The sequence below is a fragment of the Trichosurus vulpecula genome, chromosome 8 (assembly GCF_011100635.1).
Source record: "Trichosurus vulpecula isolate mTriVul1 chromosome 8, mTriVul1.pri, whole genome shotgun sequence".
NCBI classification, from domain to species: Eukaryota; Metazoa; Chordata; class Mammalia; order Diprotodontia; family Phalangeridae; genus Trichosurus; species Trichosurus vulpecula.
Window position 1 is genome coordinate 221,619,301 of NC_050580.1, and position 14,384 is coordinate 221,633,684.

Consider the following 14,384-nt stretch of genomic DNA (forward strand, 5'->3'; position numbering starts at 1 on the left):
AGAATGGCAATTGGGTGGCACTGAGGATAGACTGCTGGTCTTGGAGTCAGGAAGACCTGAGTTCAAATCCAACTTCAGACACTTACTAGCTGGGTGACCCTGGGCAAATCACTTAATCCTGTTTGCTCAGTTTCTTCATCTATAAAATGTGCTGGAGAAGAAAATGGCAAACCATTCCAGTATCTTTGCCAAGAAAACCTCAAATGGGGTCACAAAAAGATAGACACAGCTGAAATGACTGAATAACAAAAAGAGATAATATTCCATATTTAAAATTTTTCTTCACATCTGTGAGTTAGGAAGTACAAGTGTATTATCCCATTTTGAATTATCCCATATGAATGATCAACCAGGCTTAGAAAGATCAAGTTAATAGCTGTCACACAACTAATAAACATTAGTGATGAGTTTTGAACCTAGGCCTTCTTACTCTAGATACAGCAATTTTCCCATAAAACCATGCCTTTTCTCTCTTGTGACTGGAGTGCAAAAAGCAACAGAGATGACACGACAAATTCCCATGGCTAGGGAAGAGTCCAAGTTTCCCAAAGAAGAAGCAGCAGCAGAATATGGATTTAAGATGTGCCTAAGGGCTGACAGGAGAGTGAGGCTGGCAGTGGGGAAGCAATCCGGAGAGGTGAGTTAGCAGGGAAGGTCCTGAGGCCACCCAGCAGAAATCTGTAGGGATCACAGTTGGAATTAAGCTGAGGGAGACAGGGTTATAGTTTAACGTAGGAAGGGAATTTAATGATAATGTAGTCCAACCTCCTTATTTTGCAGATGAAAACACCAAGGTTTAGAGTAGTTGGATGGCTTGCCCAAGGTCAAAACAGAGTCAATATTTAAAACCAGGTCCTTTAACTTCAAATCGAGCATTCTTTTCACTGTACTAAGAATACCTATAAGCTTGCCAGTTTTATGATGCCCTATTCCAGGAGACTTTGCTGCAGGGGAAGTACAGTATTCCTCCTTCACAGTGATGAGGAAAAAAGTAGAAGAGAGTGGGAAGCCATGGTGCATGTAGGAAAAGACAGGTCATATATTCCCCCAGGACATAGGGATCTTATAAAATAACAGTATTGCATACATCTGTTCATCAGTGCTTAAGTGCCTGGAATTAGTTACAAATTTGGGATGACTCTCAGAGAATCTAGACCTGAAAAGTCTAGGAGTTTGGCTTTTCTCCCAGCAATGAGACACAGCTCAGGTACTGACAGTAACGGGGCTGAGAAGGGGAATGATAGAAGGTGAAACTGAAAGTAGCAAAACAGGAAAAGGAAAAAACCTAGAAGGCATCATAGAACCACCAACTTTTAGAACAAGAATAAACATTAGAAAATGTCTATTCCTGCTCTAAAGTTGGTGGTTTATCATCTAATTCAGCTCTTCTTTTACAGATGATCACTAAAGCAGCTTGCTTTAGTCATTTACTCAAGGTCACAGGGTTAGTCAATGGACAAAGCTTGAATTAGAATCCCATCCTTGTCAGGTTATAATCGTTTAAGTACAGTGCAGGAAATGGGATGGGGGCCTAGGATGAGAGGGGCTCTGGGCAGGTGTGTCCTGCCCAGGTAGGACTGATTCCACACCATGTGTGTTTGGGAGTGCAAGAGTGTTTTTGATGGCAATCATTATAATTCATAGTTGGCATTCATGAAGGTTACATCTGTCTCAGATGTAAGAAAGAGTAAACTATTTCTGTATAAATGAAAGTGTAGTAAGAGGCACCAAAGGAAAGCAAAGTTCCTTCCCAAGAGGCTCAAAATTTAAATGGGATGCTTATGTAATCTACATGGCTAAACAATATAGGTGACAGGTATGATAACTGCATTGTAAGAGGGGCAAGGTGCTAGATAAAGAAGCACTCCTAGGTATGTAACTAGAAGCACTCCTAGGTATGTAACTAGACAACTGAATAGCCCTGGGGTAGGTAGTTCAGATCCCTGAAAAAGGCAGGTTATATCTTGCAGCTGAGAGTTTCTAACTTCTAGTTTAACATGCACTTCAGCTCAATTTCTGTCCACTAGGACAGGGATTCCTATCACGGTTTGTGATTGGTAGAGATGGTAGGTAGAATGTTTCACTCAGAGTAGGAAAAAGGTATACTTTAGTTTGGAGAAGACAGCATAGAAGGTGAAATTGAAAGCAGCAAAAGATAAAATCAGGCCATCAATCACAGGGAGGAGCTGAAATGAATAGGGAAATAAAGATTATTTAAAAGCTAAGGTACAAGACAGTGAAGAAAGACCCTGGCATTACAGTCTAAAGGTAAGAGTGTTAGGGGACCAAAGTGGAAAGACAAAGATCATTTTGGTAACCCTGCAGCTAAACTGTATGGGTCAGCTCTGTCAAATATCAGAAATAGAGAGTGAGAAGGAAGTTGTTAAAACAGAAAATTAAAGCCTACACCAAGATTATAATTGAGATGAAAAGAGATTGAGAAAGGGCCAGATTCTCTTTAGATTAGGGATAAAAAAACCCCAAGAAATTAATATTTTCCACATGGTGGGTGATGAGAGGATTAGCACTTAGGAGAATAATTGATCTTCTATGAGCTTGCCTTCATTGTCATCATTAGCATTATTATTTGGTACTCATGGGTTCTAGATTTTATTCAGTGATAGGTACTGTACTTTACTGACAAAAACAAGCCCTGACTTCAAGGATCTCATGGTCAATAAATAAGATAACCTGCCCTGCCGCCAACCATAACAATTAGCATGAGAAAGATAGAGATTTTAGAGAAAAAAGTCCCAGTCCCAGCTAGGATGCTGTATTATGATCACTTCCATCTTCACATCCCACTTTTGAGGTTTTCATACGTGTGTCTTACTGTCACCTACTCTGCCAATACATATATACAGAAAAGAAACTTTGAAAAAAGACCTGAGGACAATCTGGAGATCTAGAGGGACACGGGAACTACCTTGCCAGGTGCCTTCCACTGAGTTAAAATAAGGAGGGAAGAGCAGCGAACAGATTCAGGAAAGAGTCCAAGAGTTTTCATTTTGGAAGAATGTAGCAATGAGGCTCCACCCTAGAACTGTAGACAGATGGACCATTATGTACATTAACTTAATCATTCCAGTGGTCAGAGACAGGAGAGTCCATCCCATGTTTGAGAGGAAATTATTGTTTACTTGCCATACCTGCGTCTAATGAACAAATGATTTTCATGTCATCTCTGTGTCATGGAATGGGGCGGAGGTGGTGATGCCAGGGGAAGAGGAGTAAAAGCTTGTCCAGGCAAAAAAGAAACAATGGTTTCTTTTTAAATCTAAGGCTGTCAATGCATACTGTTCTAGTGGTTTGTTAAAAGCTCCCAGCCAACTACAAGAGTGCTGACAAGAAGAGGAAAACCACTGAAGCCTGCTGAAGATACTGCTTGAAGAAATCTTGGAAGCAGGGCCTACCATCCTTGCTCCAAATTCACCCCACTCTTAGAACCTGAGTATGCTGTTGCTTATATTTTAAGAATGGCTGGTTGCTTCAATGAAACCACATCCAAGAGAAGAGGCCACCTAAATCATTCATCCAAGATCAGTCTGTGACAGAGAGTGGAATGAAGACAAGGAACCCAGTATCCCCAAGTTAAACCCAAAGAAGTACTGAATTCCAGATATGAAAGGGACCTCAGTACCCACCAAATCTAACTCATAACCAACCAAAAAAGAGTCTCACTACAATACTCCCTCTAAAGCAGCTAGTCTTTGCTTGAAGATCTCTAGTTAAAGGGAAACCCACAGGACTTCCTCCTGAGACAGCCTAATCCAACTTTGGAATAGCTCTTAATTTTAGGAAATTTCCCCTTACCCTGAGCCTAAAATATCAGGGCCAGTATTTCAAGGTGAAGGGATAGAGATTAAGAGAGAGATCTGAGGCTTCAGTGTGTTGCCCCTGGATTAAAGGGTCTTCACAAAGCAAGGATTACTTGTGGCTAGAAATGATTTCTATCTGTCAGACTGCAGGGAGTGGCTTTCCTTCTGTACTTTTCCTCTCTCTTCCACCCAAACGGACAGGACCTGTGTTTTACAGGCCTTTTATTACTGCTAAACTGTGGGTTTTAAAAAGTAGAGAAGGAAAATAGATTCCAGGCTTTGCATCTTAATAATAATAGCTTATATCCATTTAACATTTTAAAAGTTTGCAAAATGCCTCTTATTCATAACATTCATCCGAGGCAGGGACTACAAGTGTCCTCACCCTCTGAGCGCTTAAGTGGCTTGCCCATAGATGTCCACACATTAGAGGTGTGAGCTGAAACCAGGTCTTCTGGATTCACATACAGGATAGACTAGACTTGCTCCCTTTGGCTCCAAAGAACAAAACCAGAACCAATGGATGGAAGGTGAAAAGAATTAAATTTAGGTTCAATGTCAGGGGAACAAAAAGTTTCTAGTAATTAGTTTTCCAAAAGAAGAATGGGCTTCTGTGTGAGGTGGTCGGCTCCTCTTCTTTAGAGGACTTCAAGCAGAAATTGGACAACCACTTGTTGGCTGTGTTATAGTGGGATTCCTTTGTGTGTTGAAAAAAGTAACTACTGAGTTCCCTTCTGATTCTCACATTCTGTGATTCCATGCCCACCACTCCTTCCAGTAGCTATGCTGCCCTTAGCAAAAATGGGCATTTATTACTGCTCACAAAAAACAGGAACAGGAACTCCTTTACATAAATGTTAATTAACAGCCTCGTGGGCCAGATTAGTGCAGACATTACTTGTTTTATAGCAAAGGCAGGAAAACTGAGGCATACACTTGCTTGGAGCTTGGAGCTTATTTCAGCAAGGGAAAGGCAGAGACAGGGGAGATTCAGGTCTCTTAAATGTTGGACACCTTAGGAAAGTACAATCCTGGGGCTGGGAGGTTAGGAATCTCACTAAAAAGGTTAGATTGCATACCTACTGTAGCATTCATACTCAATGGAAAGAATTCTAGATCCATCCTTAACCACAGGAACCCATGAGTGTTATGGCTTGAAGGAGCCCTAGAATTCACCTAGATAGAGTCCTTAGTTTTGTGGATGAGAAAACGGAGACCTAGAAGTAAATCTACTTGTTCAGGGTCCTATAGTTAACAAAGGGTAAAGCCAAGACTAGAACCCAGATCTCCTGACTCTCAATAGAGGTCTCTTTCCACGATAATTATCTCTTCTCTTCCCAGCATTGGCTAGATACACTTCTCAACAATCTAGCTACTAAGAGATAGACTATAAAAAGTAGGTCTTCTTCAGTCTCTTTTTTCAACATATTTCCATTTATACGATATTTTCACACATTCTCTAACCTTCCAACATCTCTGTAAGGTAAGGAGGAAGTTATTATTTTATAGATGGCATAGTCATTTAGAGAGAAAGAAACAAAGGAAATTAATTAACTTACCGAAGTCCACACAGCTAGTTAGTGGTAAAGCTAGAACCCAGGTCCCTGATTCCTCATATGATGTTCTTTTCACTGGACCACATGACCTCTTCTTTATCCTCTCCCCATGTGCTTACCCCAAGTTTTGCCTTCTGCATGTATGCATCTTTCTGCTACCCCCATATACTCACCTATCACCTGCACCATGCCCTGGGTACCAGGCACTGTTCCTGTGAGTCTCATGAAGCAGAGGAAAGGTGAAGTGGAGTGAGATGGGATGGAAAGGGGACATTCCCAAGGAGAGTGCTAGTGTCTAAAGAGCATACAATTCAATGTGCTGCCACGCTCTCCAGGATAAATTGCCCTTGCAGGAGGCTCTAGACAAGGCCCAGAGATGGGGCAGGGCTCAGATGACCTTTTCTTCTGTTCTGGAAAATTTTAGGAAATCATTCCCTGAGCCAGGGGATTGGTTTATAGTCCTTCATGATGAATGATGAGATAGAGAAAAATCAATCAAGTTCTTGTGATCTAGTCCTTGGCGAAACAGCTACTGATTCTCAGAGAGACTGGTGTTTAAGGGGTGGGAAGTAATGACATTGCTTGCCAAGTGTCATAGAGGTTGAAAGAATAGTTTAAGCAAAGTGCTCTCATGTCCAGCCATGAAGGTCAAGGAGATAAAGAGGGTCTCCAAAGATGATTTATGTCCCTTATGCAATAATTAAAAATCACCACAAATTTGCTTTTGTAATATAATGGTGAAAGCATTTACAGTAGGGGTTTGTAATCTGGGGTCCATTAACTTTTAAAAATATCTGAAAAACTATTTCAAAATAATTGGTTTCTTTTGTAATCTTCTGTATTTTATTCATTTACAAACACTCTTCTGAGAAGGGGTCCATGGCTTCACCAGTCTGGCAAAGGAGCCTTTGACACAAAGAACAACTAAGAACTCCTGAATGCTAGAATTAACTAACTACACTGAACATACTGGAAAAACTGGAGGGGGAAGGGGTAAATTAAGTGACAGTATTCTTGGAAAGAAGGCAAACTGGATTGAAAAATCTTAGTGAATCCAATATAGACTAATCTTTGGGAGGGAACATATGTTTATACATAGATGTATGAAAGGTAACGTGTATGTGGAATAAGGAATAGAAGTCTGATGCATCTCTGGTATAGCTCTCTTGGCACCTGGATATTAGTAGTGATGTGTTTGCTGGATTGCATTCTGGTCCATCCCACTCCCTTCTCATGTAACAGGGAGAGAAGGCAGGGAAGTTTGTCATACACGAACGACTATTTTCACGTGAAACAATGTCAGACGGAGACTAAGCGCATGTCTACTCTACATGGCCACCAGCAGCAACAGAGCATACATGCGGGCAAGAGTGCAACTACCAGTTCCCCAGCATTTTGTGTCTAATAGAAGAGGGAGGTGTTTCCAGTGGGGTTAACAGGCAGAAAATAATTTTCAAAATTCTTCTTTGGCCAAAACAATTCCCAACCCTCCTTTCTGTTTTCCTTAAGTCCCCTTCCCCCTCTAAAAATCAGATCCCCATGAAAACAAAAGGTAAGAAATAATGGGAAGATGAAGCAACAGACCATCCATTTCTATTGGGGCCATTGCCTCATATTCATTTGACTTGCTGCCTTGATTTCTTTTTTGGTTCTGGCCACGTGCAGGTTTCCATATTCGGATAAAGTGCTGCTGGCTTTATAGAAGTGGCCTCACATATGGAATCATACTCACCTTTCTTCCTAAGTATTTGGCCCATGTTTCCCCTTCTCCCCATTCCCCACACAGGATAATCCAGGAGCTTGGACAAAAGGGGATTGGCATAGGAGGGGCAGGGCTCTATTGCATATACAAATCAAATGCATATACATACACAGACACAAGGAGTAATTAAATGGATATTTGTTTGGACACAATAATGCACACAGACACTGTACACAATTCCACACAGACAAATAGCGATTTATACTAGGAAGAACAGCCATGGGGCAGGAAAGCAGTGAGTCTGTGGAGGACAGCACTGGCCACAGAGCCTCAATTCCTGTGTTTCCAGAAGAGGTAGAGGCAGGGCTATTTTGGGAAGTCAGACCACAAAACACATTTTTTTTTTTGGCAAGTGCTGGGCTTGGGATCGTTCATCTCTGCTCCTGTTGCCGTGGCTGTTTGCTGGTTAGTGGGAGTTTGGGATACATTTCACCAAAGGCCAGGAAGAAGGACCACCGCATGCAAAAGGAACTTTCTTGGGAGCTTCTGAGTTGGACTCTGCATCCTTCACTGCTGGACCCCTGCTACTGCCCTTCTGCTGAGCACATGGGAGCCAGAGCAGGTTTCTGAATATCACTGAGGTGTGAGGTAGCAGAGATACACACTGTACATGAGTGTTTTTAGAGTGTGAAGACATGAATGTGCAGGCTTAATCTAAAAATGGTACTCAGAAGGGCCTGGAAAGGACCTTTAGAGATCATCCAAGCCAACTTCCTCATTTCTCAAATGAAGATATTAAGGACATTAAAATGACTTACCTAAAGTCACACAGAAAACTAGTGACTAAATTGGGATTAGAACTCATGTCTCCTGACTCCTAAGACACTGTTCTTATCACTATCCCGCTCAGGTGTTGAGAGGGAGAGGGCACAAATCTGGTTTTGGCGTGAGATATGATACAGCAGTATCTCACAGAAAACCAGCTTTCATCCTGAGTTAATCTCTTGACCCTGTCCCCAAATTTCTCTAGCATCCAGAAACCAAGATAGGGTGGGGTGAGTGAGGGCCACACATCACTTCATTTCCACCCAGGAGATCCACAGAAGCATGCACTTGGCAGGGTGACTTGGGCATGGAGGGGGAAGTAGTGCCATGCAGGTAGGGGTGCTGAGCATAGCTTGGTGGTGCACAAGACATCTTCTTGCTTTCTTCTTGTTCACTTTCATAGGCCTGTGTTCATTTGACTTCATCACCAAATAATTGTTCCCCCACAAAAATGCCATTATAGCTTCACTTGCCCCCAACAGAAACCCCATTGGGATCTGCTGCTTACCTTGCCACCATGGCCCCCTCCTTCCTTTTCTTCTGGGTTTTGTCTTAACCATAACCTCTGACAACACCTCTAGAGAGCCCCTGAATGAAATCCTGGGACCTTGGTTGACTATGGGAATCCCTGAGCCTCTTCTGCTGTCTCCTCTGCTATATCTATTATATAACCTTGTATACAACAGAAGGCTTAGCACTCACCCCCTCCATCTCCAATACTCTAAGGTTTTTTCCTCCCACTCTTCTACTTTACCCCCTTCCCAGCCTCCAGGAGCTCCATATGTGCAAGATAGTGAATATGGTGCATAATGGTGGGATGAATGGGAATTGAGAAAGGCAGTAACAGTTTTCATTAAAAAAAAAAAAAGAAATTCGTGAGGATGGGGGATGGGTGGGGGTGGGAAAGGAATAAGTACCGTGCACTTCCCCTCTCAGGGTCAGAAAAGAATGACTTTACTTTCAGAACTCAGAAGGTCCTAAATCTAGGGAGAAAAGCACTCCTGTTTTAAGGACAAGGAAGGGGTGAATTGGAAGGAAAAGAGAAGGTTTATAAACAGAACATCTCAGCATGAATTATTTGGTCTTCCCTCTGATGTGAACGTGGATATGTTTATCCATTAACATTTATTAAACTAAATAAAACAAAACTAAAAAGGAAGGCATCTCGATGGATAGGCACATAATCTCCTCCCAGCATTTCATTTACACAGAATTGAGGAGGAAGGCAATTATACTAGAGAATTAAGTAAACACAATAAAATGAGGAAGACTGAACTGAAACAGGAACCTCTGGAAGGGGGAGGGGGAAGACGGAAGGGCCAGGGCAGTGATAGGTGCACCATTCTCAGCATTCTTGCTGATTGATTTGGACTGAGCTCTAGGATGGGCGTATAGGGTCTTGCGGCAGAGATTCCCAGGAACTAGACAAATGTGAGAAGAAACTGACCGGTGATGTTCTTTCAGTAGGTACCAGATGGCGACCCGGAGGAGGCTCCCCAGCTGTCTCACCTTCCTCCTCCTGAGCCCTGAGGAATACGGAAGATCAGTTTAAAAACAAGTAGTTTCGTAAGGCAGCACCTACCAAATGGAGACTGACTTCTTACACAGAGCACACAGCTTAACATGGGCTGGGTAATCTATAACCAGGCTTCACTGTGTACGAATGCCTAGAAAACAGCAGCAAGCTTATCCTGTAAAATTTAGGCAAATATTTCCCCCCCAAAAATAATCTTTTGAAAAATGGAAGAGTCTCCAGTGTAAAGCAGCTGTGTGAACATTATACATGGCTCCTGGAAGAATGAGGAGCGAGCTTTGTCCCAGTGGCAGTGATCCAGAACGATAAAGCTTAATTCTATTTATTCTGGATTTACCTTTCCAGTTTTAGGTCCCACATGATTCAGGAGAGCTCTCCCTTTGCCTTCCATTAATAATTTACAAAGCTCCCAAACCTAGGGCTTCTTAGGGGTGTCTTTTTCAATATAAATACCCACAAACTGAAGATCAAGATGCAAATTTGTCATAGCCTCATAAGGTTCTAAGGATGCTACTCCAGAGGGAAAATTGCTCTCCCCATTTCCTCTTTTCTACTGAGTTCTCCAGCAATAGTTCCCTGCCTCTCTCAGTATTTAAAACTTACTTGTCTGGAGACTCAACCAAGCTCTGTTCTCGTGGTACTTACCCACTGTCCTCCGTGGGTCTCTCTGGAGTCTGGCATTCTTTCAGCTCAAGCTAGAGAAAGAAAAGGCCATTCATTGGGTCAGGAAAGACAGAATGAATGTGAGGACAGGGAGAGAGTGCTATCAGTGAGCTGTGCCCCAAGAGGAGCCTTTCCTCAACTATACCTCCTCTCACCCAGCTGAATCACACTGCAGCCACTCGATTCCAGGGGCTCTAAATCTATTGACGCCATAGTTACCAAACCACTTTCCTGCTTGAACATCACAAGATAACAGAGCTGGAAGGGACCTTAGAAGCCATCTAGTCTAACCTCCACAATTTACAAATGGGGAAAATAAGACAGAGCTAAATGACTTGCCCAGGATCACAAAGATGGTAAATCGTAGATCCGGGGTTTGAACTTAGGTCTCCTGAGTAAATCCAGCAGTCATTTCACTTACACATAAGCTCCCTACCTTATTCTCTTGCATTTGTTAACAAGCCTTTGAAAATATTATCATGCTGCCACATGATTATCAAGCTTAACAATGAATTATTTAGTGAAACATTCTTAGGTCTTTTTCACTCGTGTGTCTTGTTTCTGTAGAATTGTAAACAACCTGATGATAGAGAACAGCATCTTCTATTTTTTTTAGCGTCCTCTCCATCACTCTCCTCATTTACAGAGCTCCGCTCTTAATAAGTAGCTCAACTGGACTCCCTCTGCAGCCTCTCCCTCACCCCACCCTTTGCCTTCCTAGCAATTTCAGAACTCACTGGCTGTCTCCTTCACTCTAGCTTTTCCCATCTTGGCCCCAACACTCAGATGCCCCATAGCTCACCGTGGTAGGTTTCTCCAGGGCAGCAAATCGCTCAGCCCAGGTAGCTGTGGACTTCTCAAAGGCTTCATGTCTTTTGATAAGTTTCTCCACGCTGTCCACCGTATGTCCAAAGTCCCTGCTGGCCAAGTAAGGCTCCTGGGCAATCAGCCATGCTTCGGCCACAGAAGCATCCCGAGAGAACTGACATACTTCCAGCACTGTCACAAAGAACAAGTCACAGACCCACACACACAGAAGACCTCAACAGGTTAGCTCTGCCCCTTGGCCACAGGACTCCTAGGCAGCTCAGCAGAGAGACTATAGTTTGTGGGAGGGGAAGTTTAGGAATGTCAGCTCCTTGAGGGCAGGAATTATTCTTTTGCCTTTCTTTAAGTCCTCCTCAACTCTGCCTGACACTTAGTAAGTGCTTAATAAAGGCTTGTTGACTTGACTTGCTCCATAGTGCAGATTTCAGCAGCCACCTGGTATACCAGTCTTCTCACTAACGTCCATGTAACCATCTACCATTTTTATTCTCCAAGTCCCACAATGCTAGGGCCAAGATCTTGAAAATCTTCTTCCCATTCAGCCTTAAGATCCTTGATTAATTTTATGTTAACAAAAGGGAGAAAGCTCATGTACAAACCAGAGGCTGGACCTTCTTGGTTAAGAACCCCTGTCTGAAGTGGGGGTGAGGGTAGGGAATAGATGGGCTGTGGATAGTTCTTCTCTAGACTGAGCTGATCATATAACTGAGGAGCTTTATGCTCCTCCCCCTTCCCTTCATCCACAAGAAGCCCCCAGCCTAGCCAAGTTCATTGGCCCCAAGGCTGCACTCACATAGACGCAGCCGCTCTGAGCGGTTGTCCCATTTCTCCATCATCTCCTGCCTTCTTGACATCACTTGATTCAGCTTCTCCTTGATCTGCAATGGTGGTAAAGAGATTTTTGGTTCTTGTCTGGAGCTCAGACCTTACCCCACATTTCAGCTGTTTATAAGCTCTACGTGTACATATTTTCTCTCCCTATTTTATGCTCTCCAAGGATAGAGACTATGCCTTGAACAACTGTATCCTATACAGAGCCTAACATATAGTAGGTACTTAAGAAATATTTATAGAATGAATGAATGGATGGGCAGATAGATGAATTATTGAAGACATTACTGGAAAAGAGTATGATACCTGAACCCAGCTGGTCCTCAGTTTCTCTCTCTGGAGGAGCCAGTACCTGGCCCTTATTCTAGACCCTTTCCTTTCTTACCTCTTCAGAAGCCTGGTGCTGCCGCTGGAGCAATGATTCTCCTAGCTCAAGGCATGTACTGAAATTTTTGCTCCGGGTTTCAATTTCTGCCTTGATGCCTTGGTGGTACTTCATAAGCAGTTCCACGGAGGATACATCCCTGATAAGAGAGGCAGGTTAAGAGGGGTAGAAGAATGATGGCCGAGGGAATTCAGCCAAAAGGGTTTTGGCTAACACCAAAAGGGAAATCTCCTCCCTGGGTAATTCTCAGGCTCCTGAAGAAGGAAAAGGCCTTAAAGCTGCACACACATTGTTAGGTCCTAGTTCTTCAGAAATGCTACTTATAAATTCCCAAACTACAATGTCCTTGGCTTCCAGGTCACCCACTGAGTGACTAATGGTTCAGACCACACTAACCTCTGAAACAGTCCAATGATTAACCCTCCTAAGAGTCCTCTATGAGGCCAACTGTAGACAGGGAATCTGAAGGACTGAGGAAGGCTTGGGGATTCCCAGGGCCAGGGCCTTGGGCAGAAAAAAGCCTGACTGGCTCCCTGTGTGGGGTGCTAGGACCCCAAAATCAAAACTAGCCATCAGGAACATGGTGGGTCATGAGACACAACAGCAGGCACAGAACTTGTACACTGCAGGTACTAAATAAATGGGTGGCTTTAAATAAATTAGAATCCAAGATGTTGAGAACTATATAACACCAGCTCTTCCACTGGGATTCCCAGCTGTGGTTTCTTTCCTCCTAAGCAGAAAGAATACAATTCTTCTCTCTCAGCATGGGGAAAGGGGAGAGATGTTTTCACCAATGATACAGTGTTGGAGAATAGATAGTGGGGACCGCCTGGGCTTATGTATGGTCCAACCATGGGTTGCCCAAGGTCTTTTACTGCTAAGTGAGCTTAGCACTCCCAGAAATCTGAAACTATGATTCTTGCCAATAATGCCTTATACAAGCTGGCACAAGTGTCCAGCACATAAATGGAAGTGAAAAAAGTCACCTTCAGCCTCAGTCCAAGCCTGAGCAGGACCTTGGCTTTTCCAGGCCCCATACTGATCAAGCATCTCTGCTCCCTCACTGAACCCCAAAGGTCCTGCGTCACCACAGCAACACTGAGTCACTCTGGCTCTGGCCCCAAAAGGCCACCTGCTCCACCCTTTTTCCTTCCTCCAAAGAACAACCTTTAGAGTCTGTTTCTAAGTCTGTGAGCCCCATCTTGTGGGGGAAAGTAGCCACAGAAGGAGAAGACACATTCCTGCCTTTGCTGCCATACCTGGGCTTCTCCTGGGTTTCTATCTGCCGGATGATGCTTTCCATCCAAGAGAGGAGGTCCCGGACCATGCTGAAGAAGCGGAACTTGTCTGCTGTGTCCACCAGCTGGGCCCGGCGACCTGCACAGGCATCTAACAGTGCTTGCCATGCGGCGGACACCTCCTGCTCTTTGCTCTGGATCTCATCAGCCTTCTCCCCAGCATATGCTGTCTGCAGGCGTGTGGCCACATCCTGGAACTGCTGCACCTGGAGTCATTGTCATCATCATCATAAGATGATAAATTACATGCCTACAGTGCTTTACAGTTTACAAAATACTTTATATACACAATCTCATTCCAACCTCACAACAACCCCATGAGGTAGGTACTACAGGTATTATTCAAGCTATTTTTGTTTGTTTGTTTGTTTTTTGGTTTTTTTTGGCAGGGCAACTGGGGTTAAGTGACTTGCCCAGGGTCACACAGCTAGTATATGTGTCAAGTGTCTGAGGCCTGATTTGAACTCAGGTCCTCCTGACTCCAGGGCCGGTGCTCTACTCAGTGTGCCACCTAGTTGCCCCTAGAGCTATTTTACAGATTGGGAAACAGAGGTTCAGAGCAGTTGAGTGATTTACCCATGATCACATAGCTGGAAAATGTCAGAGTAGGATTTGGGTCCATGTATTCCATGTGTTCCAATTTCCCTACTCTATCCACTATTTCTCACTGCCTCAAAGTGTGCCATTGTTCTGTATAACAGAGAAATTACAGGCTTGGGAAGGATAAGGGCGCTTTCTAGTCTCCTACACGGGATGGTGATGGTGAAACCTCTAGAGCAAAAGGCTCCAAAATCCAGGATGCGGAATGACTTCAAGGGTCAGTCAGAGGACGGAAAGATGAGCTGTATCTCACCGTCCTCCCACCTGCCTCCCCCCACCCCAGCTAACTGTGCCTCTAACACAATTACCTCGCCCTCTTCAAGATTTTGCCCATCTACATC

At 43.6% G+C, this 14,384-nt stretch overlaps 1 protein-coding gene across 1 annotated transcript in view; it reads right to left on the reverse strand.

The window, feature by feature from the left end:
- The window catches only part of SPTB (spectrin beta, erythrocytic), a 171,990-nt gene that overhangs the window by 23,938 nt on the left and 133,668 nt on the right, over positions 1-14,384 (reverse strand). Inside the window, exons 27-32 of the mRNA XM_036736358.1 lie at positions 13,405-13,649; positions 12,143-12,281; positions 11,720-11,804; positions 10,901-11,097; positions 10,081-10,130; positions 9,349-9,427 (exon numbers count right to left, since the gene is read on the reverse strand). Coding sequence (XP_036592253.1) covers positions 9,349-9,427; positions 10,081-10,130; positions 10,901-11,097; positions 11,720-11,804; positions 12,143-12,281; positions 13,405-13,649 — 795 coding nt within the window. The remainder of the gene's footprint in view (positions 1-9,348; positions 9,428-10,080; positions 10,131-10,900; positions 11,098-11,719; positions 11,805-12,142; positions 12,282-13,404; positions 13,650-14,384) is intronic.